We start from the raw sequence: 26,917 nt of genomic DNA on the forward strand, positions 1-26,917 counted from the left end.
CTGTGTCTGTATGGTCACAGGATATGCCGTTTTCTAAATGAAATAGACTCGCGATAACCCTAAGGAGGGGACCATGCCTTACAGTAGTTGTCACGTAGCTGAATGAACTAAATGAAGAGTACCCAATTCTACTTACCTTCTTCAAGCACATCTCTTCCTATGTAACAACATATAGGAGCTCTCAGCAATGTTCACTAGAAACCAGCATCACTTACCCAAGCTTTCTTGCTTGTCTTTTGGTATCAAAACAAGAAGAAATCATTGCATATTGTTTCTTTCATGGTTATATATTTTAAAATAAAACACTCGTCTGTTCTCATCATACTACAAAATAATTATTGTTTATGTTTTTAAAAGAGCACAGCAAAATAGTGTAATACAGAAGAATCAGTACTCCAAACCAACCTGATTGCTTTTCTCTTTTTGCCTTAGAACAAGCGATTGTTGGAGATTTCACAATTTCAGGGGTACTGGAATTTTTGGTCCTTGGTTTTCCTTTGGGCAAAGAATCTGTACTGTGGTCAGTGATGTTCCTTTTCTTTTTTGTATCTTGTGGAAATTCTTCACTATCCTTTTTGGGACTTATTTCTGAATTTACCTTTTGAGATTTACACACGTTTTTCATTTTTTGAATTCTTTCAGAATTATCTAAATCATTTTTGTTTATAGGATCCTTCTGATCAACTTTTTTGGTTTCTTTCTTTTTCTCCTCAATCAGCATTTTTGACTTCACTTCCTTTTCCGTCTGTTTCTTTTTCTGCTTTACTTTCTTTTGGTCCAGCACTTTGCTTTCTTCATCAGAGAGATCAGAATCAGAGTCTGACAGGTCATAGAAGCGTTTCAGGTCTTCTGTCGTGCTGTGGGTGATAGGGCGCCCTCTTTTGTCAACAGCATAGTTCAATTTAAACTTTTTGTCATGAAACATGGCTCGAAATCTCTTGTCAATTTTGACTTTTCGGTCCTTCTCTGGCATTTCCCAAAATCTGGGATCCTTTGAAACCCGCCTAAACCGCTGGTCATTCATTATTTCTTGTTTGGATGACATTTTTACGGTCTTACTGAAGAAACACCCAGAAAAACCAAACACTGGAAAATAAAATAAATATTACAATGATAAATGGTTAACACCATTAAAATATAAGAAAAAAACCACATTTGTTTACCGTGTTCTCGTTCTCTCTCTCTCTCTCTCTCTCTCTCTCTCTCTCTCTCTCTCTCTCTCTCCCCCCCCCCCCCAAATTAAGACAGCTTAAACTTAATTTCAGCTACCCAACCTATTCTGGGTCAAACATAAAAAAAAGAAAAACATAGTAAAATATAATCCTTACATTACAGCTTACTTGAAATGAATTTAAGACAAAGCAAACAGAATCCTAGGGTAATGTTTAGTAGCTGATTGCCCTCATTATTTCTGTATTTCTAGACTGTATTTGTCATCAATTAAAAGATTAGTAGGGCACGGAGTCACATACATGTAAAGCCAGGGTAATGAAGGCAGAGACATGATTATCAGTTTGAGGCTAGACCTTATATAGTTATAGAGGGAACCGGTGGTCAGCCTGGGCTACACAGTGAGACTGTTTCAAGAAACCAAAGCCTGACATTTGGGAGAAGGCCCAGTCAATGAAGTGCTTCCTGCTTAAGTGTGACACGGATTTGATCCTCTAGAAAAAAGAAAAAAGCTGGACAGTGGTGGCGCACGCCTTTAATCCCAGCACTTGGGAGGCAGAGGCAGCAGGGGGATCTCAGTGAGTTCGAGGCCAGCCTGGTCTACAGAGTGAGTTACAGGACAGGCAGGGGGCTACACAAAGAAACCCTGTCTGGAAAAATCAAGAACCCACCCCTCCCCAGCAAAAAACAAAAACCAACCAACCAAACAAACAAAAAATGCAAACATTAAAAACCCTGCATGCCTATAATCCTACAGCTGGTGGCTGGGGTGGGCAGAGGCAGGAGGAGGTCATCCAATTTAGCTTATTTGAGGAGCTTCAGGTTCCAATGAGAGCTCCTATCTCAAAAAATAAGGTGGAGAGCAATTAAGGCAGCCTCCTTTGGCACCCACAAGCAAGCACCCTCCCAAACATATGAGCACACAAGGGCATGGACATGTGGCCTGGTGTGACCAACTGTATATGCAACAGAGAGAGAGAAAAACAAAATAAGATTCTCCAATCTCAGCTGGTCTCATTTGTTTTGTATACTCTGGTTCCATTCTCTTTTGTTAATCTTCATATTCTCAACTGGGCTGCTGTACTTCAAAACCCTTTACATTCTAACGGGAAAAACATAAAACGTCACTGAAGCACCGACAAATTCCTCTCATCCCTCCAGTCCACTCCTCCTCTGGCCTGGGAGCTCCAAGCTAGCTGGTTCCGGAACCATCCTGCCGCTTCACAAACTTTCGGGGAAAGTTCCTCGGCTGAGGTCGCTCGAGATCAGCCCTGAAAGGGACCAACAACGGGCGCACTACTCACAAACCCCAAGGAGATCCCGTCGGAGACCCACACAGCTCCTCACTCGTCTTTTCGGATCCCGGTCTGAGTTCACATGGAGCGCACACCTATAATCCTTTGCGTGACGCTCGCCCGTAACGGCAGGCGAGCTAGGCCAAACTACTTCAACTTTGCCTTTTTCCTCTTGGAACAATTTTGTGTCGTTGTGCTAGCCGTACTCACCGGCGCATGCGCACAATAGAAAACTATGCCCTGCTGTGGCGCCGTGTCCGGAGATGCTGCGACCGCCCGTGCTTTGGCGGCTAACGCGGCTCCGGAGCCCGGCGGTCTCCGCAGGGAACGGTGGTCGCAGGGAGGTAGCTTCCGGTGTTCCTCCTTCGGGCAGCACCTCGCCCAGAGCCCTAAACATCTTCGACAGGGAATTGAAGAGGAAGCAGAAAAACTGGGCAGCTCGACAGCCTGAGCCCATGAAATTTGACTACCTGAAGGAGGAGGTGAGACCGCGGGACAGCGACGGAGGGAGGCGCGGAGCCCGACACGGCAGGCAGACCCACCCGGCCCTGTGACCTTGAGAAGAAGCTTCACCTTTCCTGGCCTTTGTATTCTGAAAGTCCGGGGCTCGGGTAGTGTGCACGGCGGTCACTCATTCGCTTAGCAAGTACTGCTTCTGCTTGAGTTCCAGGGCAAAGCAATAACCTCCTCCCGCCCCCAAACACACACACTCCAGACCCCCGCTTTTGTAGGATAGCATTAAGGAGAGAGCGCGAGACACGCGTAGACGTGGAATGTCATTTCAGCCAAATGAGGTGAAGAAGAAGGGAAATGGCCTGATGGATGGCACGGATGGTCAAGAGCTGCTGCCGTGGAGAAAGATGTGAGAAATCAGTCGAGCTGAGATGGGAGATAGGACGAGTCATCTAGGAAAAGGAAGAGATAAGTCCCGAACTCCTGGGGCGGAAAGGACCTGTAGGGGCCTTTCACAAGCACCTCTTTCTGTTCAAGAAAAGCACCCGGATTACAGCCCCACTGAAGCCGCGTGAATGCAGAACTAGAATATATTCAGTAAAGTATATGAAGGGAAAAGACTTCGATGTACCTAACCCTTGCCCATCACCCTCTCAAAACAAAAACAACTATATTCCGAGTTCTCAAATAGTAATCACAGCTCTAGAATGTTTATAAGAGGCTGAGTGAAGTGTGTGAAGGAATAGTAGACTTCAACGCCAGATGTCACTAGCCCAGTGCAGTGTGGTACTTGCCATTCAGCTTTCTTTTCTTCCTTTCTTTCGTTCTTTCTATTTATTTATTTATTATTTATTTATTTATAGGCAGGGTTTCTTTGTAACTTTGGAGCCTGTCCTGGAACTAGCTCTTGTAGACCAGGCTGTCCTCGAACTCACAGAGATCTGCCTGCCTCTGCCTCCCGTGCTGGGTGGGATTAAAGGCGTGCACCACCACCCAACGAATTTCTTTTATATTGTGCTGGGAGAGCTGGTCAACTGTATTTTTCCAGACTTGATGTTCACTAATTTGCAAAAGTTACTAAAGGGACAAAAAAAGCAGTTAATGTAGATCGGGTGAGTGTGGTAACACACGTCTGTGATCCTGGCATTCAGGAGGCTGAAGCTGGGGATTAGAGGGTTGTTATGAGTTCAAAGCCAGCCTGGGTGTCCTTTCTCAGACAAAACAAAAACATAGTTAATTCATTTAGAAGCTACTACACAAAGTTTGTATTAAGTTTTTATTAAGTGATCATTTGTATACTGATTTATAATCCTGAGCCAAGGTGAATAATTTTTAATTTAATGTATTTCATGCCAATGTCTGTTGTTGTTAGGAAAAATCCCAAGACGAGCCGCTCCGCCGACACAAAGAAATCCAATTAGACCATGTTTTATTAAATGCAACACTTTCTATTGGCCTAGAGCTTGGCAGGGGAACCGGGGAGCATATGTAAAACCCAGGACCATGTCTTCCTCTTCTGGGCTCCCACTTAAATACCCTGTGGGAGGGGTCAGGACCTGGCAGGCTCTGGGATTTGGAGTCCAGACCAATGCAAACTCTCAGGCCAGGAGGCTGGGATGGATGCCAGGGGCTGGGGTGATGCTCTCAACTTAACATTACAGTTGTCTTGGTCTTAGTTGGGGTTTCTATTGTTGTGATAAAACACTATGATCAAAAACAACTTGAGGAAGAAAGGATTTATCTTACAACTCCCAAGTTACACTTCATTTCTGAGGGAAGTCAGGCCAGGAACCTGGAGGCAGGAACTGAAGCAAAGGCTATGAAATCATGCTCCTTGCTGGCTTGCTCCTCATGCCTTGCTTATCCTGCTTTCTTATACCATCCAGGGCCACCTGCCCTAGGGGCGGCACCACCCAGGATGAACTGGATCTTCCCACATCCATCAGTAATCAAGAAAGGGCCCTACAACCTGGCCTATAGGCTACTCTTATGGAAACATTTTCTCAACTAAGATTTCCCTCTTTCATGTGGGCAGTGGCCAGCCCACACCTTTTTGGCCCACACTTAGAATTCCAGCACTCAGGAGGCAGAGGTAGGCAATCTCTGAGTTTGAGCCCAGCCTGGTCTACAAAACGAGTTCCAGGACAGCCAAGGCTACACAGAGAAATCCTGCCTTGAGAAACCAAAGGGGCTGGGGGGAAGAAGGAAAGAAAGAATTCTCTCTTCCAGGTATGTCTGGATTTGTGTTGAGCTGACAAAAAAACCAATCAGGATAATGTTTCTTTCCTTTTCATTCTTACCTTGCATCACATGGAATACAAAGGCCAAGTATGTATACCATTTTTTAAGATTATTTAGAGCAAGTTTTTTTTTTTTAATATTGTTTTTAAGATTTATTTATTTAGTTAGTTAGTTAGTTAGTTTACAGTGTTCTGTCTGCATGTGTGCCTGCAGGCCAGAAGAGGGCACCAGATCTCATTATAGATGGTTGTGAGCCACCATGTGGTTGCTGGGAATTGAACTCAGGACCTCTGGAAGAACAATCAATGCTCTTAACCTCTGAGCCATCTCTCCAGCCCCCCCCCTTTTTTTGAGGCAGAATCTCTCTGGTTGTCCTGGAATTCACTATGTAATATAGATCAGTCTGGCCTCAAACTCACAAGATATCCACCTGTCTCAGCGTCCTCGTCTTTATGTTGTTTTTGTGGTTTTGAGACAAGGGTCTTTATAGTATATTCTAGCTTGGAACTCAACATGTCACCATTTATTACAGACCAGCCTCAGATTTGTGGCAATCCTCCTGCTTCAGCCTCCTGACTGCTAGGTCTATAAACATATATAGACATATATAGCTGCCACTCTTAGCAGATTATTTAATCTTGATTTTATTAAATTGGCTCTAAAGTAATTTGCTTCACTTTGTTTCCAGGGATATGTTTTATAATATTTTATTTATATCCAGTAAAGAAAGTTGCTGTAGGAAAACAGAAAATGGGATTACAAAGTACTTTTCATTTTGAAATGTAAGTTGACTCTTAGGTTTAAAAAAAGAATGTTACTTCTCTGTTAAACCTTCTCTGTGTATTTAACCCACTGACTTGAAATCTTTCAGGTTGGCAGTCGGATTGCAGACCGTGTGTATGACATAGCCAGGTAGGAGATGATGTTATAATGAGATGCAGTCCCTCTTTTTCTCTCTCTCTCCCCGCTTGTCTTTCCTCTCTTAGTTTCTCTGTCTCTCTTTCCCTGAACAGCGTCTTGCTCTCACCCCTAGGCCTGGCCTTGACCTGAGCGTCTGGGAATACAGACGTGCTCCACTACTCCTGTCCTTGAGTGGGGACTTGAAACTAAATGATGAGAACTTGATATGTGAGAATTTTATTCCCAGAATTGGCGATATAAATAACTCTAAACATCTTCTTTCCTTTTCAGATGCTTGGGATAGGGTCTCACGATGTAGCCCAGGCTTGCTGGCTTCCAGCTCATGGCACTCCTCTTGCCTCTGCCTCCTGAGTGCTGAGGTGATGAGTATGCATGGCCCCGCCTGGCTGTCCTTTTTCTTGTCTGGGAAAGCAAATGACATTTTCTTCATTGTTACTTTCTTTTTTAAAAAATAGTATGGAAGTAAAACTTTTGCCTTTCTTCAAGCCTGAATGGCTGATCTATTTGGTTTAGACCAAATTTAGTAATAGAGAGATTGCTCAAAATATAGAACTAAAATGTTGACTACATGTGAAATCTTAAGATTTATTAAACCTACATATAGGTTTTACTGAAATGAGCAATAGAATCTTTTGCCATTTGAGTGAGGGAGAAAGTGTAGCTAGATTTGTTTCCCAGTTTATGTCGGTAAGGCCTTGCCCATTTTATCTTATACATTGCTAATGGTAGTACAGATTTTACGACAATTCTCTGGGGAATGACTTGAGAAAGAACACTTTCATTAAGTAGTATAAAAATCTTGATGTATCTGTTGCTCCATGCTCTGGGCGTAATGAAAGCTTTATTGATTCCGGCTTGTCACCATGTAGTGGAACTGCAGCCAAATAATGGCTTTATCCTAGAATTGCTCTCTGACATTAGCAAATCACTCCTTTTTGTTGACTTTTCTTTACATGACCTTCATTGAATTATACCAATATAGGATGAATTTATCACAGTTTTCTGTTAAAAGCAGGGAGAGTTTTATAAAATCACAGGCTCTCCGACTGTATTTTAGATACACCTTTACAAATGAAAAGGAGTCTATAATTTTGTAAGGTAGAAAATACTTCCTTATGGCAAAAGGCCCCCTCCTTTCATTTTTGTCACTAATTATTTTAAAGACAAAAATAGCTTACTGTTACCATTTCCCTGAATTATACTTTGTTTGTGATTTAATGAACGAATCATTAAGTTTTGCTTTTCAGTTTGGAGTTCACAAACTATGCCACAGCTATAAGGATAATAAAGCTAAATCCATGAAGATTGTTTTGATTGTGACTGAAATTTTAATTTAAACATTAAATGTTTGGAATTAAATTCTTTAAAATACCTTTAAATGTTCTTGTGTTGACATCCTGCCCATTATTAGTACTTAACAGGCCTAGATTTGTGCTTACCATGCACAGTCTACAGTTTCCATCCTTTGTATCATAAGGGTAAACAAATAAACAGAGAAGTTTGTATTATCAGTGCTCTGCTTTATTAATTTAAAAAACTACACAGATTTTTATTACAATTTTTAAGAGTTAGGGCCTTTTAGTACTGTTAAACAGTGAGATAACTCAGAGCTAAATATTTTATACATAGTAAAAGCAGTAATTTCTTTTGTTTTCTGAAGACTTTGTTTTTAATTTTATCTGTATATATGTGCACCTGAGCATATGTAAATGCAGGTACCTACAAAGTCTGGAAGAACTAGGGTTGCAGGTAGTCATTAGCCACCTGATATGAGTGTTGGAAACTGAGTCTGGGTTCTCTGCAAATGCAAGTGCTCTTATTCATGGAGCTCTCTCCCTGGCCCCACACTTTTTCATTTTATTGATGAGGAAACAGATGTAGCCAGGCTTAATCACGTTTAGTCACATGTGCAGGCCCAAAATTTGAATACATGTTTTTCTAATTCTAAAAGTATTATTTATTGTTCCTTCATAATCCAGACATAAAACATTAAGTAAAATAAAATGTCAGTAGTGTTTTTCCATCTGGTATTTTATAATTTGACATGCATCTTTTTATCATTTTTATGTGTATGCATGAACATGTGTACATACATGTGTTGCAGGTATGAGTGTGCATATGTACTTAACGCATACTGAAACCAGAGGTTGATGTTGGGTGTCTTCCTTGTCACGTTTTCCCGTATTTTTTGAGACAGAGTCTTGCCTGGACCTTGCTGATTGTACTAGACTGGTGTCTCAGATAGGGTTTCTGTGCTGTGAGGATACACGATGACCAGGGCAACTCTTATAAAGGAAAACAGTTAATTGGGGTGTCCTGCTTACTGATATATAATCAATAAAAACTCAGAGACATATATTGGGGCTCATCTGGAAGACCAGAAAAGCAAAGCAGCCATTTACTGGCTCTTACATTAACCTCAGTTCAAAAATGATGATCCTGCCCCTGCGAAACCTCAGATGAGATTGAGCCTGAAAGCTATCTCTTCCCATTTTATAATCTTCTCTAGGGCTGGGATTAAAGGCGTGCACCACTATGGCCTGGTTTCTCTGGCAAGCTACTGGGATTAAAGGTGTGTGTTATTGTGGCTATTTGGATTACAGGTGTGTGCCATTACTGCCTGGTCTGTAAGGCTGGCCAGTGTGACAGTTTTACTTTTCTGATTTCAGGCAAGCTTTATTTATTAAAATATAAATGAAATGCCACTACATTTTACAGTTCAGAGGCTCAATCCTTTATCATATGGTGTAGAACATGGCGGTATACAGGCAGACATGGTGCTGGAGAAGTAGCTGGGAATCCTACATCTTGCAGGCAACAGGAAGTTAACTGAGACACTGGGTGGTATCCTGAGCATAAGAAATCTCAGCCTGCTCCCACAGTGACACACTTCCTCTAACAAGGTCACACCTACGCAACAAGGCCACACCTCCTAGTAGCGCCACTCCCTTTGGGGGCCAGTTTCTTTCGTGCTGCCTAGCAAGCCCCAGAGATCCATCTGTCTCTTCCTTTCCAGCTCTGGGATTATAGGCACGTGCTGCCACGCTTAAGCTTCACTTCTATGTGGGTGCTGGTGCTTGGAAGTCATCATGCTCACATGGAAAGCACTTTATTAAGTGGGCCATCTCCTCAGCCCGGTTTTGGCAACCATTCTTTTTTTTAATTAATTGATTTTTTAAAATTTCATTTTACATTCCAACCACAGTCCTCCTCCCCTGCATCTCCCTTGGCAGCCATTCTTAAGAAAAATTAAACTGCAGTTCTTTCTGTTCTTTTGTTTATAGAAACAGTTGATGTGTGTCCCAATTTAGAGGAGCTAGTCTGATACAGAGCTTTACTCTTCTGTCTCTGGGTTCAGATTGACTGAATTCAAGTATTGATTGCTGCTTATATGAGATGTTTGAGTTGGGACCTGGAAGACAGCTCAATAGTTAAGAGAACTGGTTGTGCTTCCAGAGGACTTGGGTTCTGTACTCAGTACCCACGTGGAGGTTCACAGCCATCTGTAACTTCAGTTCTAAGGAATCGAATGCCCACTTTTGGTTTCCATGGTCACCAGGCGTGCACATGATGTACATACAATACATTGCCATCAAAACATTTAGATATATAAAATAAGAATTAAAAATATGTATTTAAAGGAAAAGAAGATATTTGAATTGACTTACTTAGACCTGGACACTTGGAACTTACTGTACTCCTAAGTTTTCAATAATTCTTGAAGTTTTTAGAGGGCATGTTTTTAGTTGTTTTTTCCCCTGTGGTGCTGGAGGTTGAATTGAGTGTCTTGCACATGCTAAGCAGGAACTCTCCCACTGAGCTGTATCCCCAGCCCAAGTTTAAAAACGCTTGATGACATTTCATATGGAAAGTAGAACGTTATATCTTCTGCTAGATAGAGCTGGTGCGTCAAGGCTCCTGAAAGGTATAGTTAGTAAAATGTTTTTACTTAAGATTAGTTCTTGATTGTTTTATGGACTGTATTGCAAAGCTTAGATTTTATGTCTGTTTTTTTCAGAGATTTTCCCCTTGCACTGGATGTGGGATGTGGAAGAGGCTACATAGCACAACATTTAAATAAGGTATTTTATACACTGGCTTAATCAATTTTAAAAAATAAAATTGTGTGTGCGCACATACATAAGCATCCCTAGAGCATTTGTTTGTGTGTGCAGGTACATGTGGTTTTTAAGACAAGTCTCTTGTAGGCCATCTTTTTGCCAAGTAGGCTATACTAGGGGGCCAGGAAGCCCTGGAAGCTGCCTGTCTCTTCTACCCCTTTGCAAGCATTGCAGGATCAGCTTTCTTAAATGTGGGTTCAGGGAATTGAACTCACAGTGCTTTGAAGGCAACTGAGTCATCTCCTCAGCCCCTAATTTAGTTTATTTTAAGAAAAGACTTCCCTTATCACTTTAGTTATTTAGATTTCGATTATGTTAAAATTGTTAAACATTTATTCAGTGCTTCTAATATAATAATTTTAAAGGAATTTAAGTATTCTAAAGAAATTCAATCATTTCTTTAAACCTATATATTTTTCTCTTTGTTTTCATTTTGTTTAAGCATTTTTGCTAATTAGCTGGTGTGTAGTGCAATGGCGGAACGCTTGTTCATCGTATGTGAAGCTCTGGATTTGACTCTTGGCAATGCAGAATACATACATTCATAATCAAGAAAAATTAATTTTATTAGTTAGAAACTGTATAAAATATAGATAGCATTTAATAGTACTCGTAATAGTTTATTTCACATTTTCTAACACAAGCCATGTCTTAGGATTTCTATTGTGAGGAGCCTTTTGATTTTTTTTAATTTATTGTGTACACTGTTCTGCCTGCATGCCAGAAGTGAGTGCCAGATGATTTTGAACCACCATGTGGTTACTGGGAATTGAATTTAGGACCTCTGGAAGAAGACAGTGCTCTTAACTCCTGAACCATCTCTAGCCTCTGACCTCAGCAACTCTTATAAAGGAAAACATTTAATTGGGGCTGGCTTACAGGTTTAGTCCATTATTGTCATCACGGGAAGTATAGTGGCACGCAGGCAGACATGGTATTAGAGAAAGAGTTCTACATCTGGATCTGCAGGCAGCAGGAAGAGACACTGGGCCTGACTTGAGCATTTGAAACTTTAAAGCTTTTAAAGCTTACCCCTAGTGACACACTTCCTCCAACAAGTTCACACCTCCTAAACCCTAAGTAGGGGCATTCCCCAATGACCAAACATTGAAATCTGTGAGCCTCTGGGGGCCATTCTTATTCATATCCCCAAATCATAAATACATTCATTTATTCACTTATTCTTTTATCCTTTGTGCATAAGACACTGTGCTAGACACAAAGATGAAAATGGGATTTAAAAAATATTTGTCTTATTTTTAGTTATGTGCAGATATGTTGGCATGTGAATATGTGCACCTGAGTGCAGGTGCCCACAGGGACGAGAGACATTGGATCCCCTGGGGCTGTGAGCCACCTGACGTGGGTAGGAAATGAACTTGAATTCTCTGAAAGAGCAGAAGATACTCTTTAACTTCTGAGCCATTCCAAAGCTCCTGAAATATCTTCAGAAAAATCTGTTTTGATAAAGCATATATTTGGGCTGGGGTGCAGGGAAATTGTGAGACTCTGCAATTGCTGCTACTGACAATAAGAAATGCCATAGGAAATAAAACATTTACTGAAGTGCAGTGAAAGCTAAACGCTAGGAGAAACTTTGATGCCGTCTTAGAGGCACAGGATCTGGGTTGGTGGTTCATAGCCTTGAAAGTCAACATGGCAGAAGGTCAGGGAGAGTGCTGTGGAGTATGATATAGTGATGCTTAGGGACTATTAATTTGGCATGTCATGTAAGAATTAGTAAAGAAGAGAGAAAGACAGATTCATTAGGAGGCAGTGTTAAAGGCAGTGTAGTCTTAGGAGATGAACAGATTTAAAAGCTGTAATGTATGAAAAAGCTAATAAACCCAGCAGAACTTGATGAGTGATTGGTCTGGAATTCTCTTTTGGATTTCATATATATCTGCAGCTCCACTCCTTTCTGCCTTTGTCTCACCACATTGACCCTGGCTGTCTGCACCTCTTGCCTAAACTGTTGCAATTACTTCCACATTGGTCTCCCTGCTTCTGTCTTTGGCCCCAACAATCTGTTCTCACTTCAGGGAGATCCTTCTAAAGTAGAAGCCAAGTAATACTCCATCTTCTCAGACTGTTGGATTCTCTTCTAACTTCGTCATAATCATGTATCTCGTTTATGTTTGTATGTGTGCAAGTGCATGCCTGTTACACCACACTCATGGAGATCAGAGGATATAGAAAGCTGATTATATCCATCTACCATGTCAGTTCTGGTGACTGAACTTAGGTCATCAGACTGGCTGGCACCTGGCATCTTTACTCCCTGAGCCATCTCAACAGTCTTACGGTTACTTTCTAAAATAGTGCTCCACTTTTGCCGACCCTAAGTTCCATAGCACTTATTAGTCCATGGTGTTTCTTTAGTGTCTTTCTTCTTGTACTAGACTTGCTAATTTTTGTTCATTACCAAAATCGTAGTTCCTATAACCCTCAATGAATAATCTTGACATGATAAATGTATGAATGTTAAGGTAACTTCAACTCAGTAGGTGTATAACTCAGTGATAGAACACTTGCCTAATGTGGACTCTACTACTAAGCTGTGTCTCTGGCCCATCTTTTGATTTTTAAGAAGCAGAAGTCAATTTAAATAGAGATATTTTTTGGAAGTTCCCATGCAACTCAGATTTTGCAGTAGAGCTGTCTCTCACAAGATATTGGGACGTAGAAACCGAAGTATGAAGGATACCCATGTTTACATGCTTTCTGGGGTTACATGGATGCTACATGTTATCTTCTGTCTTTCTCTCTTGTAGACTATCCCTAGTATTTTTGATGTATGTGGTCCCAATCTAGCTTTTTCCAGCTCATAAGAGCTAATTGTTATCTCTCTCCAACTCTTGTTTAATGGCATTGTATCGATAACTTGAAATCAGCTATGGCAGAAATTGTCACACCAAGGAAACTGTCAAGTACTACTATTTTGTAACCCTGCGAAGAGTTAGTTTTTAGCAACCTCTCTAACCTTAAGTGTATGTACTATCTAGCTCAGAGACCTTTGCTCCTGTCTATATGTATCTTTGTTCAGATTTTCAAGAGAGAGGCTGATAGATAAGCAGATTGATTAGCTTCTTTCTTTGCTCTCCACAGTCTTGGAACTGGCATCTGAGAACCAGTTCTGTACCTCTCTTACCAAGCGTGCGTCAAGTAGCATGTAATCCACCTTGTCGGAGTAGCTATGCCATGGAAATCAGCAAACAGTTCAACTTTCAGTGCTCTCTTTATCCTTCCCGCTGCCTAACAAAGTATTGGTAGGATATACGTTTGCTAAGTACTGAGCCAAAAAAGTGAATGTGCTGTGAGCTGAAAAGTAGCGGTTTCTCTAACAGCTATGAAGCTGCAATAGAAATCACTGAAGATGTTTCCTGGAGGTCTCATGGTGCTATAGATGAAGAGATAGACTGACCAGGACTGACCCAGTGAGAACAGACTGCTGTGCTCATGCTTAGACCGTGAGCCGCCACTAGGGGGCGAATTAGTGAACGGTGACATGGTAGGCACCAAGAATTGTGGCCCTCATGAGTAGAGTCCTTAATTATAAGCAAAAAACTATCAAGTGTACGTTTCTAATACACAAATAAAACTGGATAAAACCAAAAAGGTGCTCAGAGGTAAAGGTAAGAATTTTCTCAAGACTGGGAAGATAATGCTTGTTAGGTGAGAAGAAGAGACCAGAAGAACCAGATTAAAGATTAGAGGAAGTAATGATGGAGGGATCAGGATCCTGGAGAAAAGAGCAGCATGGGGAATTTAGTGTGGGACAGAAGTCGTCCGATCCCTTTTACTCTCGGAAGAAGAGAGGATCATTGAAACGGAAATGAGTCCCTTAGCTCCTTTCTTGCTTTTTCTGTAAACTCTTTGAATGGAGACTGACAGCAGGAATCTGTTCCAAGTCCTTTTATCACAGGAGTGTGCTGTCTAGCTTGTAGCGTATTAAACCAAGAAAAGTTCATGTAGTTGAGTAGAGTAGGATGTATTCTTTATTTTCTTAAATAAGTTAAATGTATTAATATAATTAATTTCATGCATTAAATCTGTGATATTCATTATGTCTTCTAAATTTGCATATCATACTGGACTTGATCAGAAAATAACATTACAAAACTGAAAATTATAATTTACTCCTTTGGAAATTTTGGTAATTGTTTTTCTCTGATTATCCCATTGCAGGAGATTGTGGGAAAGATTTTCCAAACAGACATTGCAGAACATGCTTTGGTAGGTAGCTTATTAATACTCTTTGTTTCTGACCACCTGGCTTAATTTTTCGTTCTTTATTTCTTTCACAATGTAATGTAAGTGTAATTATAAATATGTACACATGAGGAAGACTCAAACAATACAGGAATACAGTAAGGAAGAGATTCCTGATCTTACTTCCCAGAGACAGCTGTTGGGGCCGTTTGACCTCCCACCTTTATAAACGTGTAACTACCTCTATTGCCCAAGTTCATGTGAACAGTAGCACATTAACATTTCATGGTTTTATGGGATGTTATTCTGTTTGAATATTGTTTATATGTGTGTACCTCTTTTTAAAATGACCACATAGCCTGCCAGTATGTGAGCATCACATAGCAGATTTCTCTGAGCAGGTCTAGAACCCTGCTGCAGTTCTGGTTTCTCGGTAGCATCCTGCTGTTAACATCACCTGGGAAGTGACTGTGTGTTTGGTTATTTACTTTTGCCTGTAGATAAATTCTTTTTTTTTTAAAATATTTATTTATTTATTATGTATACAATATTCTGTCTGTGTGTATGCCTGAAGGCCAGAAGAGGGCACCAGACCTCATTTCAGATGGTTGTGAGCCACCATGTGGTTGCTGGGAATTGAACTCAGGACCTTTGGAAGAGCAGGCAATGCTCTTAACCGCTGAGCCATCTCTCCAGCCCCCAGATAAATTCTTGATAAAATTCATTTGTTCATTTATTTTTCATGTTCAGTATATGTCTCCAGATTGTCCCTAGAAAGATGAATGAGGATTTTCCGTGAAAGTGCTTTTTTTCTTCTTTTCTTTGGCAACTCTGGTCCAACCCCTTTTGTTTTTGTTACTCAGACAAGTAAAAATTTTAAATTGCCTTTTTAATTTTTTCTGTTTTTGATTACTAGTTCAGTAAAATAACTTGATTATTGGATTTCGGCCATTTATCAGTCAGAGTCGTTCTGTCTGTCTTTGTCTCTCTCTCTGGGCATGGGTGTGTTTCTTTTTCAAAGTTTATTTTTAGTTTGTATTTGTGTTTTGCCTGGTTGTAAGTATGTGTATCATGTGCATGCCTGTTGCTTGTGAAAACAAGAAGGGGGCATCGGGTGCCTTGAAACTGGAGTGACAGATGCTTGTGAGCCTTTTTGGGTGCTGGAAATTGAACCTGGGTCCTCTGCAAAGAATACAAACTAACTGCCAGTCAGTCAGTCAGTCAGTCAGTCAGTCAGTCAGTCAGTCAGTCAGTCAGTCAGTCTGCCTGCCTGCCTGCCTGCCTTCCCTCCCTCCCTCCCTCCTCCTTCCCTCCCTCCCTCCTCCCTCCCTTCTTCCCTCCCTCCCTCCCTCCCTCCCTCCCTCCCTCCCTCCCTCCCTCCCTCCTCTCTCCCTCCCTTCTTTCTTTCTTTCTTTCTTTCTTTCTTTCTTTCTTTCTTTCTTTCTTTCTTTCTTTCTCTTTTTGTTTTTTTAAGACAGGGTTTCTCTGTGTATAACAGCTCTGGCTGTCCGGGAACAGCTGTGTAGACTAGGTTAGCCTTGAACTCACAGAGGTCTTCCTGCCTCTGCCATCAAATGCTGGGATTAAAGGTGTGCAACACCACACCTGACACTCATTGGTATTCCTTGACTTTGAATTTTTAAAATAACTTTTTGATGAGCCTTTCCTCTGACCTTCATTGACTTGAGCTTATACATGTATTTTTTTTTTCTAGGTCGTTTGTAAAAGTTTATATTTTAGAGATGTTAACTCTTCATAATTTATAATACACCTACTTTCACATTGTTTGTTGCTTTTTAGAAGCTTTTAAAAATTAGTTTGTCATAAAACATCAATATTTTCATTTACACTTTCTAACATTTTAGTCATGTTTATATAGGTTTTAAAAAAAAATCTTAAAAGTATAAAGGGTCACCCAGATTTACATCTAGTACTTTGTGGCTTCATTTGTTGCACTGAAATGTTCAGTTGCTGAGATTTGTTTTAGTGTGAATGGATGTATTTCTTACATTTTTTTGGAACAACTAGGTGTTACTTAATTCTTGAGTGCCTTTTGTGTGCCACATTTTGTGCTGTTTTGTTTTTTGGTAGACACTACTGAGTGAATATAACATTAATAGTATTTAACAATGATTGTCTTAGTAATTGAAACTCTATTTAAATATGTTGAACTTGTTTTTTTTTTTTACCATTAGAAAAATTCCTCAGAAACAGATATACCTACTGTGAATATTTTAGCTGATGAAGAATTCCTTCCCTTTCAAGAAAACACATTTGACCTGGTGGTTAGCAGCTTAAGGTTAGTAATCCATTTGAACTTTTAAAAAGTATGTTAAAGAGGCTGGAGAGATACCTTGTTTGGTAAAGTGCTTGCTGCATAAGCATGAAGATGGAAGTTTGAATTACAAAACCCACATAAAGGCAGGCATGGTGGCACATACTTGTAGTTCCAACTCTGGAGAGGCCGCGACAGGCAGCTCCCTGGGGCTCCATGGCCAGCAGCAGCTCAGTCTTACCTGATGAGTTCCAGACCAGTGAGAGACTATTTAAACAATATGGTAAGAACCTGAGAAGCAAGCATGAGGTTAGCCTCCGACCTCCATGTGCATGCATGTGCAGGCATGTACACATGTATATGCACACATACGTGTGGGTATATATGTATGTTATAAATAGGTCTAATTTACATTGTAATAGTTTAGGATAGCAGTGGATAATGGATTAATTTAACTCCCTACCCCCACCCCACCTGGAATTAAACCTAAGGCCTTGGATTAAAGACAAGCACTCTGTTACTGAGCTATATAATCTTCACCATGATAGAATAAATTCTTTTTAGTTACAAACTGGTTTGTAACCTTTAAGATTCTTCTGTTTAACAATTAAGGATTCAGGACATCCTAGTGGAAATACGATGTAGTGTCGTAAATTTATTTTTATTCTCAAGTTTCTACATACAGCTTGCTAACACTCTTTTCCTGTCACACGTGAGAGAATAAACATGAGATTTAAAAAGTTTCTTATGTATAAGTTTAGAACACTTTGCTTTGATTTCCATTGTCTTAAAAGGTGATGGGTCTACTATCTACCTTTTAAAACAGAAAAAAATTCAGACACTGGCTTCTCCAGCTACTGGCCAGGGTGTAGAGCACCAGGAACTCTGGTGGGAATGCAAAATGATAGACACTTTGAAAGACTGTTTCATGATTTCCTGAAACTTGAACATACTTTGTTAGGTTCCAGAATTTATACTCATTGGTATTTACCCAAAGAAATGAAAACTTATATACATACAAAATCGTTAACATGAATAATAAATTGTTCTTTTAAAAAAGTTTTAGATTTATTTTGTTTTATGCATGTGAGTATTTTAACTGCGGGTATGTATGTGCACTACATGTGTGTCTGGTAGTTGTGGAGGCCAGAAGTGAATGTAGAGTCTTCTGGAACTGGAGTTACAGATAGTTGTGAGCCACCGATTGGGCGTTAAATACTGTACTCGGTCCTCTGCAAGATTAACAAGTACTTTTCATCGCTGCAGCTATGTTATTAATTGCTAGAACGTGGAAGCAACTAAGATGTTGTCTTAGGATTACTATTGCTGTGATGAAAAACCTTGACCAAAGCAACTTAAGAAGGAAAGGGTTTATTTCACTCACAGTTCCATGTAAAGTTCATCATCAAAGGCAGTGAGGGCAGGAACTCAAGCAGAGCAGCAACCTGGAGGCAGGAGCTGATGCAGGGGCCATGAAGGAGTGCTACTTCCTGCCTTGCCTCCCCTGCCTTGCTCAGCCTGCTCTCTTTCAGAACTCAGGACCACCTGCCCAGAGGTGGTACCACTCATAATGTGCTGGACACTCTTCCACTGATCACTAATTAAAAAAATGCCCTACAGACTTGTCTACAGCCCAGTATTATTTCTTACAGACATTTTCTTAATTGTTTTTTTCCACTCAGATGATTTTAGCTTGTGTCAAGTTAACGTAACACTATCCAGCACAGATGCCCTTCAGTACTAAGTGGTTGAATTGTACATCTCGACAATGCAATTATTTAGCACTAAAAAGAAATAAGCTGTCAAAACATGAAAAGAATGCAAGAAATTTAGACATGTTACCAAATGAAAGGTTATTCAAAAAGCTGTGTATGCTGGTTCCAACTGTATGACATTCTGGAGAGGACAAAAGTATGGAGACAGTTAAAAAGGTCAGAGTTGTGGAAGTGTAGAATTTAATTTCAGATTTCAAAATTCAATTCCTTTTTGTGGTTTTAGCCTAGTGATAATTATATTAATGAAGGCTAAGCAACTATGTGTTTCTATTTTAGTTTGCACTGGGTGAATGACCTTCCTAGAGCACTTGAACAGGTGAGAAAACTTGTGTTGACTCAGTTCTGTGTTAGCTTATTATATCACAGATTGACAAATGTTGCTGTTTTCACGTTCAAAAGTCTGACAGTGTGGAATGAAACCAAGTGTTTATAATGTTCTATGGGCTGGGTATCCTCGGTACTCTCTTTGACCCACAAATATATACATTAGGTGGCATTCCTTGAGAACTTTAAAAATAGTTGGTTGTAGAGATGTTTATATTTATAAAAGACTTAATTAATTACTGTGTAGAATAATATTGGTGTCACAAGGTGTGTTCTTTTGTTTGTTTTTGTTTTTTGAGACAGGGTTTCTCCATGTAACCGTGACTGTCCCAGAACTCACTTTGTAGACCAGGCCTGCCTCAAGCTCAGAGATCTGCCTGCCTTGGCCTCCTGAGTGCTAGGATTAAAGGTGTGCACCACCACTGCCTGGCTACAAAGCATATTCTATATTAAAATTTCTTCTCTTCCTTTATTGCTTGTAAACATTTTCTGCATAGGAACTTGTTTATGTTGTGTCTCTCCTTTGTATTACTCCCAGGAAGTGTTAGATGAATGCCTGTAGATTGGTGTTTGTCAGTGAGTGAACAGAGGGTACTGGGTAGATGATGGGGTGTTCCGAGAGAACATACAGGGCTGTGTGAGGACTGGTCTCCACTAGGCTGAAAGTCATGAGCTGTCACTTGTACTGCATTTCTTTAGTCAAAATAAACCACAAGTCCAGCCCAGATTAAAGGATTGGGAAATAAATGACATCCATTGGTGGGACATCTTACAGAATTGCTTTTCAGAGGGCATGAACAGGAAGGAAGAATTATAATTTTGATTAGCTATCATCCTTTAAATGTTTTTTTCTTGTAGTATTCTGTTACTTACTGTAAAAAGCAAGTTGTATCTATAAAATTTGAAAACATAAGGCATCTTATAGATACTAGTATCATTAGTGAATGTCTTTGTCATTACTATACAACATTACTACATACCATACAGCAGTGAGTCTGGGTTTCTTGTCTGAAGTTATTTACTTTCTCATTTATTTGGCAAAATAAGGTTGGTAGTCATAAATACTAACTTGGATGCATTTGATATTGCTGTCTGTAAAATTTGAATAGTTTTGTTATACTTATTACAGATTCATTATGTCTTAAAACCAAATGGGGTGTTTGTTGGCGCGATGTTTGGTGGTGACACGCTCTATGAACTTCGGTGTTCATTACAGTTAGCAGAAACAGAACGAGAAGGAGGGTTTTCCCCACACATTTCTCCCTTCACTGCAGTCAATGACCTAGGACATCTGCTTGGGAGAGCTGGTTTCAATACCCTGACTGTGGTGAGTATCCGGAGACCCAAGTAACCCACTAATCAATCGTATTGCTTGGGCCAGTTCTCCTTGTTTTACCTTTTTTGGAGGGTGTGTCCTTACTGTCTTTAGTGCGCATAAACACAGCCTGACTGAAATGCCAGGAACAGAAACTCTTCAGTATTTATATTTCAGGATAAGTAGCTCCAAAAAAATGACCACAGTTTATGACTTCCCTTTAAATAATACGTATTTGTCTTGTGAGGGAGGAAGGTATGGCATGGTCAGAGGACAACGTTTCGGAGTCAGTTCTACTGTGGGCTTCAGGACTAAACCTGCTGAGTCGTGTTGCCAATCCCTTTGAGAGAGACTTTTAAAAATTCTACTCCAGGGGGCTGGAGAGATGGCTCAGAGGTTAAGAGCATTGCCTACTCTTCCAAAGGTCCCGAGTTCAATTCCCAGCAACCACATGGTGGCTCACAACCATCTGTAATGGGGTCTGGTACCCTCTTCTGGCCTGCAGGCATATAGACAGAATTTTGTATGCATAATAAATAAATAAATAAATATTTTAAAAAAATTCTACTCCATTAGGATCATCATATCCAAGTTAGGTGTAATATGGGATGAGACCACTACAGATGTGATACTGGGTATCCATTATAGGGGCATCTGTGGTACTGTCCCCACCACCAGCTCTTAATTCAAGCATACACAAATGCCTACATTCTCCTAAGTCTAGGCTTAGTTGAGTTAGAACATGCTCTGTTTCCGCCAGTGCATGATTAATAAACACTCAGAGAATTTGGGGTTCAACTTGAAGATCCAAAAACCAAAGCAGCCAGCCACTGGCTCTTGCCTCCACCTCAGTCTGAAGTGGTGATCCTGCTTCCAGGAAGCCTTAGAATGAGACTGACTGAGAGCTGTCTCCTCTTGTTTTATAATCCTTTCTAGGACTGGGATTAAAGGGGTGCACCACCAGGAGTAAAGTCATGCAACATCGGTTTCTGTGGCAAACTAGTGTGGCTACTGGGATGAAAGGTGTGTGTTGCCATTACCTGGTCTGTAAGACTGACCAGTGGAGCTGGAAGAACCAACATTAACTGATATAAGAAGTTATGCATTGAGGGGTTATTATATTTTCAAGATTTTTAAGAATTATAGTAGTAATTCACAAGTAATTCTTATAAATTTAAAACTACAAATAAACTGAAAAATCTGTCATTTGACTTTAATCCTTCAAATCTTAGCTCTCTCCTGAGAACAACATTTCTCAAAATTTTAGACTTTGGTTTTCAGAATTTCAGACTTTTGTTTAATCCCAACACTTGGGAGGCAGAGGCTGATGGATCTCTGAGTTCAAGGCCAGCGTGGTATACAGAGTAAGTTCCTGGACAGCCAGAGCTACACAGGGAAACCCTGTAAAGAAAAGAAAAAAAAAGAAGAAAATCTTAACTTATTAGAACTCATTCTTTTTGTTGTTGATATCTCTTTTTAACAATTTATTTTAATTTTATGTGTGTTAGTGTTTTCCCTGCATATATATCTGTGTGAGGATGTCAGGTCCCCTGGAACTGGAGTTACAGAGCCACCACGTGGGGTGAAGGGAATTAAACTTGGGTTCTCTGAAAGAGCAGTCAGTGCTCCTAACTGCTGAGCTATCTCTCCAACCCCAGAACTTACTCTTTTAAGACTAAAGATTATATGTACTACTTGTTAATATAAACTCTGCATTTTTATAAAAAAGAACTACATTGGACTGAGGATATAGCCCAGTGAAGAGTTCTTACCTAGATTCCGTCTCCACCACCACTAGACAGTAAGAATAAAAACGAAGTAAAAGCTTCTTTAGCCAACTGTGGTGATGTGTATAATTCCAGCACTTGGCACTCAAAGGCAAAGGGATCATGAGGCCAGAATAGGTTGATGAACCGTGTTTCCAAAGTACAGTGTCAGACTTGACAGTTTTCTAAATTGCTTTCGTTTGTACTTAGTTAAAGAGGGTTAGGTTCCCATGTCTGCTCATTGGTAGAACCCTTTACCTAGCTGGTATGAGGCTCTGAGTGCAATTCCCAGTACTGTTATAAAAAATGATTTCTCTCTCTCTCTCTTTTTCACACACACACACACACACACACACACACACACACACACACACACACCCATGCATATTTAAAATATATAATAATGAAATGTAAATATAGTGAGACAAGATAGAACAAATTTTGAAGTATAAATAAGTCTCCTCTGATATCTGCTACTTCATCCTTCTACCTAAGACAGGAACTTGAAGCAATACACTCATACAGAAAGAGAATAAATGCATGGATGCTTATTACTAAGCTAACATTTTCCACTTTTTAAATGTTTTTAAAACTTTTCCCACTCTTTGCAATCCATTCCCAAGCGCCAGGGAATAGTACTGCCCACAGTGGGCCAGGTCTTCCCCTATCAAGATAGCCCCACAGGCAAACCTAATACAGACAATCCCTCACTGATGCTCTCTTCCCACACAGTTCTCCATTGTGACATGGTGACACATATTTTCTTTTCAGTTTAATAGCTAATGTGTCCTTTATCTGAACACAGTATGTTAAATTGATGTTTGGAGTTGGGAGATTGAATAGGAGCTTGCTCTGTCCACTCCATGGCAGACTTGGTCTTGTAGTACCAAGAATGACACCCTTTTGGGGCAATATTTTACAAAAAACAAGAAGAAGCCGCACATGGTGGCAAAGGCCTTTAATCTCCATAGAGGCAGAGGTAGGCAGATCATTGAGTTTGAGGCGGCCAGCATGGTCTACATAGTGAATTCCAGAACAGTCTAGGCTACATAATAAGACCCTGTCTCGAAAAATAGATAAAAGTGACCATCACAATATAAAGTAGAGTGACTTCATTTTGCTTTTGGAGAAGAAACTGGCACAGTTGTTAGAATTCTGGTAATATAACATTGCAAAGAATATTCAAAACAAGACAATTCTTGGTGGAGATAGAGCTCAGTGGTGGACATTTACTTTGTACTCGTGAGGCTCTGGTAAGGGACATTTCCTGCTTACCTTGAGAGAAATAGTTATAACTCCTTTCCAAAGCTTGATTTTTGTTTGTTTCTGATAGTTCCATGAATATTATGTTTTTCTTTTAAAAATAGGATACTGATGAAATTCAAGTTAACTATCCTGGAATGTTTGAATTGATGGAAGACTTAAAAGGTAAGAAAGGCATTTGTAGACTCCATTTGACACTGTACTCTAGGCATTTGGAATCCATTCCTGTAGAGAAAGCACACCATGGTCTAAAATGGAGGAGGCAGACAGTAGGCGTGTCACAAAGAAGGGTTAAATCAGAGTTGTGGTCAGTGCTGTGAAACTGAGGCTTGCAGCACTGCGGCTGCTTCTGGAATAACATAGGAGGAATTTGCTGAAGGGTACACTTGTTATAAAATACTTTAGTGACTTCCATTAGTAGAAGTTCGTATCTCAGGTTTAAGCGTGCACACATGCATGTCTACACACACACACAAACACACACACACATTTAAACACATTTCACCTTAGGTAGTTTAATGAGTTTGAAATTGAGGGTTTAGTTAGAATAGATCCTGATCTGTGAGAGTAAAGAAATTTTGTTTGAGAAGCTGGCATTTGAGCCATGTTCTAAAGAGATAAAGATGAGTTAACTGGATGAAAAGGTGAGGGAAGTGTGTCTCAAGCACAAAGAATAGCATATTCAAAAGCCTTTTGCAAGAGAACATAGCTGGAACTGGATAAATGGCATTTGGCAGAGGACAGTGAGATGGAGTGTTTAATGATGGGATTGTTAGCAAGCCAGAATCAGGTCCTGCACAAAACTTTACAGTCCCTGAATTACTTAATTTTGTCTTTATGACCGAATACCTGACAGAGGCAACTTAAGGGCGAAGTCTGTGTTGGCTCAGGTTATGCGGTCTGTCATAGCAGGGACGGCTGTGTTCTGGGAGAAAGGCAGCTGAAATACCACAGCAGGAGAGGCCAGAAGTGACAGAACCAGCCTATAGTCCTCAAGGCTTAGCTTCCCAGTTGCTCTCTTTCCTCAGCTAGGCCTTCCCTCTTCCACAGTTTTCCAGAATGGTGCCACCAGCTGAGAACTGAGATTTCAAACACAAAAAGTCTTACAGGCTTTTTGGCAGTGGTGGTAGTGGTGGGGTTCCATGTTTAAACAATAACAAACCCTCTTAATATTGTTTTCCCTTCCCTGGGTTTGATCTCCAGTACCCAAAATAAATGGACAATTTGACTTCCCAAGTTCTTGAAATTTGGGGTGGGTTTGGTTTTGTGAGACTGTGCCTCATGGTTCGGCCCCAGGCTGGTCTCGAACACAGGGCTGTGCTGTTTCAGCTTGGTTTACAGGCATGGGCTACCCAAATTAATGTGTTGTAATGCATTTTTTTATACATACATGTTTGCCGTCTCCTCAGAATTAGGGAAGGCCCTTACCATTAGTTCAGATCTTTGCTTTAGCTTGACTTTGAAAGTTGCATAAATGTAACTGTACCAGGCTTGTCACTTAGACCTTCAAAAGTCTCTATGATTGTGTTTTTCACGGTTCATTTGTAGCATCCTGATGTATACCACACCTGCAAAGTGGTCCAAGTGTCAACAGAGAGCTCTTGATTTGTCTCTACTTGTGGTCATGCCCATGTTGAGGCTAAATTCCTCAGTCTGCTTCATCTGACAAAAGTCCTCAAGGGTTTGGTTTTTCTTTTTCACTTTTTAATCCCCAACCTGATGCAGTGGCCTTTGTAAAATAAATATTTGGTGAATGCAGTCGTATAAATTTGGGTTACCTGTGTGTCTTTGCTGATCATCCTTTTACCTCTGTAGTAATTTGAGTATCCCACATCACTGCAGATCTTCATTAAATAATTAATTAAAAAAACAAAGATTGTTCTTGTCAAGCATTTTAATTGGGAGGAAGTTAAAATATCATTAATATTTTAAATTTTTTAAAAATTTATTTATTTTATATGTTGGATCCCCTGAATTTAAGCTTATGAATGCGGTTCCTGGGATCAAGCTCTGGTCCTCTGCTAACACAAGTATTCCAAACCACTAAACATCTCTCCAGTCCAAGATTTGTATATTTAAGAGTAAAGTAGCAAAAGAAGCTTCCTGCAATAAAGTTTGCTAAGAGACAGTGGTGTTTTGGATTTGGGTAAGTGTATTTCAGATATTTAGGAGGGAAATTGACAGTTTTAGGTAGATCAAATGTGGCCTTTGTGAAGAGTAGATGCAGTCTTACAAATTTGGACTATCTGTGTGTCTTTGCTGATGAGCCTCTTACCCGCTGTAGGAACTTGAGTCTCCCGTATCACTGCAGCAGAACTGATTAGGGGATGGGGAGGCGCGCGCGAGTGTGTGTGTGTGTGTGTGTGTGTGTGTGTGTGTGCGTGCATGTGCATGCAAGAGAATAGTCCTAGTAGACATAGATGTTTGTGTTCGATAGCAGTAAGTTCCCAGCTAATGAAGCTGTCTTCCTTGTTACAAAGGAAGTAATACAATATAGAGGTGCAAAGCTTGAGAATTATGTTGAAACACTGGGAAATAGTCATTGAAGAGAAAGGTGAACTGACTAGGGAAAAGTTAGAGTTGGAAGGGTCCATTTAAAGTCAATCAGACTTTTCAGTGTGGTTGGCTACATACAGAAAGGTAGTTGGGTCAGTTAGGGGTGGGGTTTTGCTATTTAAACGGCAGAAATCCAAAAGTGAAAGGTAACCCATAAATATAATTGAAATAGTGGCCTGGAAGAATAGGAAGTTGAAGGCAAAAGTAAGTTGGGAAGTTGGGTGAAAGTTGCTGTAGCTAAGCATCTCAGAGTAGTCAGAAAATTGTTATGGCTGAGGTATGTAATCCTGCTGAAAGGGTAGAGTGATGAAGTCAGAAAATGAGATGCGAGGTAAATGATGGAAGGTAAAGCAGTTACAAGTGAGAACTCCTTCTGGGGCATAGCTCACAGATGAGGCAGAGAGACGGAGCTCATTGGATATGAGGTGAGAGAATGAAATTTGATAGACACTAGCTCTGAAAACCCTTCCTCTCAGAATGGTGGCATGAGCAGAGGCACACAGGAAAACTGAGCCAGGTGCCAAAGCTTCCAAAGGAGGGGACTAATCTGCCAGCAGACAGGAGCAGGAGAAGGTTATGGCTCAGTGGACAAGCCCCTACAGGGTGAGGGTTTACACAGGCGGAGGAAGTAATATCTGGGAAGACACTGCGGAACAACAGCGACACAGACCCTACCTCCCAACTTAAGAAGAATGTGACTTATAAACAGTAAATAGATACCTTCTATTGGGAGACTTCCAACTGTTCTCCTTTGTGAACTACTTGATCATGCTCTCTCCCTCTCGCTCACACACACATACTTTCTTTTTCTGTCTCTGTTTCTGTCTCTCTCTGTTTCTGTCTCTCTGTCTCTCTCTCTCTCTCTCTCTCTCACACACACACACACACACACATACTTTCTTTTTCTGTCTCTGTTTCTGTCTCTGTTTCTGTCTCTCTCTCTCTCTCTCTCTCTCTCTCTCTCTCTCTCTCTCTCTCACACACACACACACACACACACACACACATCGCATTTCATTAGTAGCATAGTTTTGATTGCTGGTGGAGTTAAAGTTGGGGGTCTGTGAGATAGAATTATGCTTACCTAAAAAAGCCTTTATGTGGTTCTGAAAGTTGTAATGTTTTGAAATAATGAAATTTATAAAATTGCTTGCCTGTTCTTTTATTTATAGATTTATGGTTGCACTTGCTCTTGGTAACTGTGTTGCCCCTGTGTTAAGTGATAAATAT

The 26,917-nt window shown here is 40.3% G+C and overlaps 2 protein-coding genes across 5 annotated transcripts in view; one reads left to right on the forward strand and one right to left on the reverse strand.

The window, feature by feature from the left end:
• Nucleotides 1–2,575, reverse strand: part of Esf1 (ESF1 nucleolar pre-rRNA processing protein) — a 48,049-nt gene extending 45,474 nt beyond the window's left edge. Inside the window, exons 1-2 of the mRNA XM_075962317.1 lie at nucleotides 2,475–2,575; nucleotides 406–1,086 (exon numbers count right to left, since the gene is read on the reverse strand). Of these exons, the coding sequence (XP_075818432.1) occupies nucleotides 406–1,045 (640 nt within the window). The 5' untranslated portion in view covers nucleotides 1,046–1,086; nucleotides 2,475–2,575. The remainder of the gene's footprint in view (nucleotides 1–405; nucleotides 1,087–2,474) is intronic.
• Nucleotides 2,576–2,686: 111 nt separating this feature from the next.
• Nucleotides 2,687–26,917, forward strand: part of Ndufaf5 (NADH:ubiquinone oxidoreductase complex assembly factor 5) — a 31,301-nt gene continuing 7,070 nt past the window's right edge. For 2 of the 4 annotated variants that reach the window (XR_012909714.1, XM_075962318.1), the window contains exons 1-8: nucleotides 2,687–2,947; nucleotides 6,031–6,071; nucleotides 10,099–10,162; nucleotides 14,390–14,437; nucleotides 16,609–16,712; nucleotides 18,740–18,779; nucleotides 19,917–20,114; nucleotides 23,236–23,296. Coding sequence is in view for 3 of the 4 variants with exons in the window: in XM_075962318.1 (XP_075818433.1) it covers nucleotides 2,729–2,947; nucleotides 6,031–6,071; nucleotides 10,099–10,162; nucleotides 14,390–14,437; nucleotides 16,609–16,712; nucleotides 18,740–18,779; nucleotides 19,917–20,114; nucleotides 23,236–23,296 (775 nt within the window). In the remaining variant the exon portion in view is untranslated. Of the gene's footprint in view, nucleotides 2,948–6,030; nucleotides 6,072–10,098; nucleotides 10,163–14,389; nucleotides 14,438–16,608; nucleotides 16,713–18,739; nucleotides 18,780–19,916; nucleotides 20,115–23,235; nucleotides 23,297–26,917 lie in introns of those variants that run through there. The other 2 variants (XM_075962319.1, XM_075962320.1) reach the window with 2 other exon arrangements.

Source organism: Microtus pennsylvanicus, chromosome 2, assembly GCF_037038515.1.
Source record: "Microtus pennsylvanicus isolate mMicPen1 chromosome 2, mMicPen1.hap1, whole genome shotgun sequence".
In the NCBI taxonomy this organism is placed as follows: domain Eukaryota; kingdom Metazoa; phylum Chordata; class Mammalia; order Rodentia; family Cricetidae; genus Microtus; species Microtus pennsylvanicus.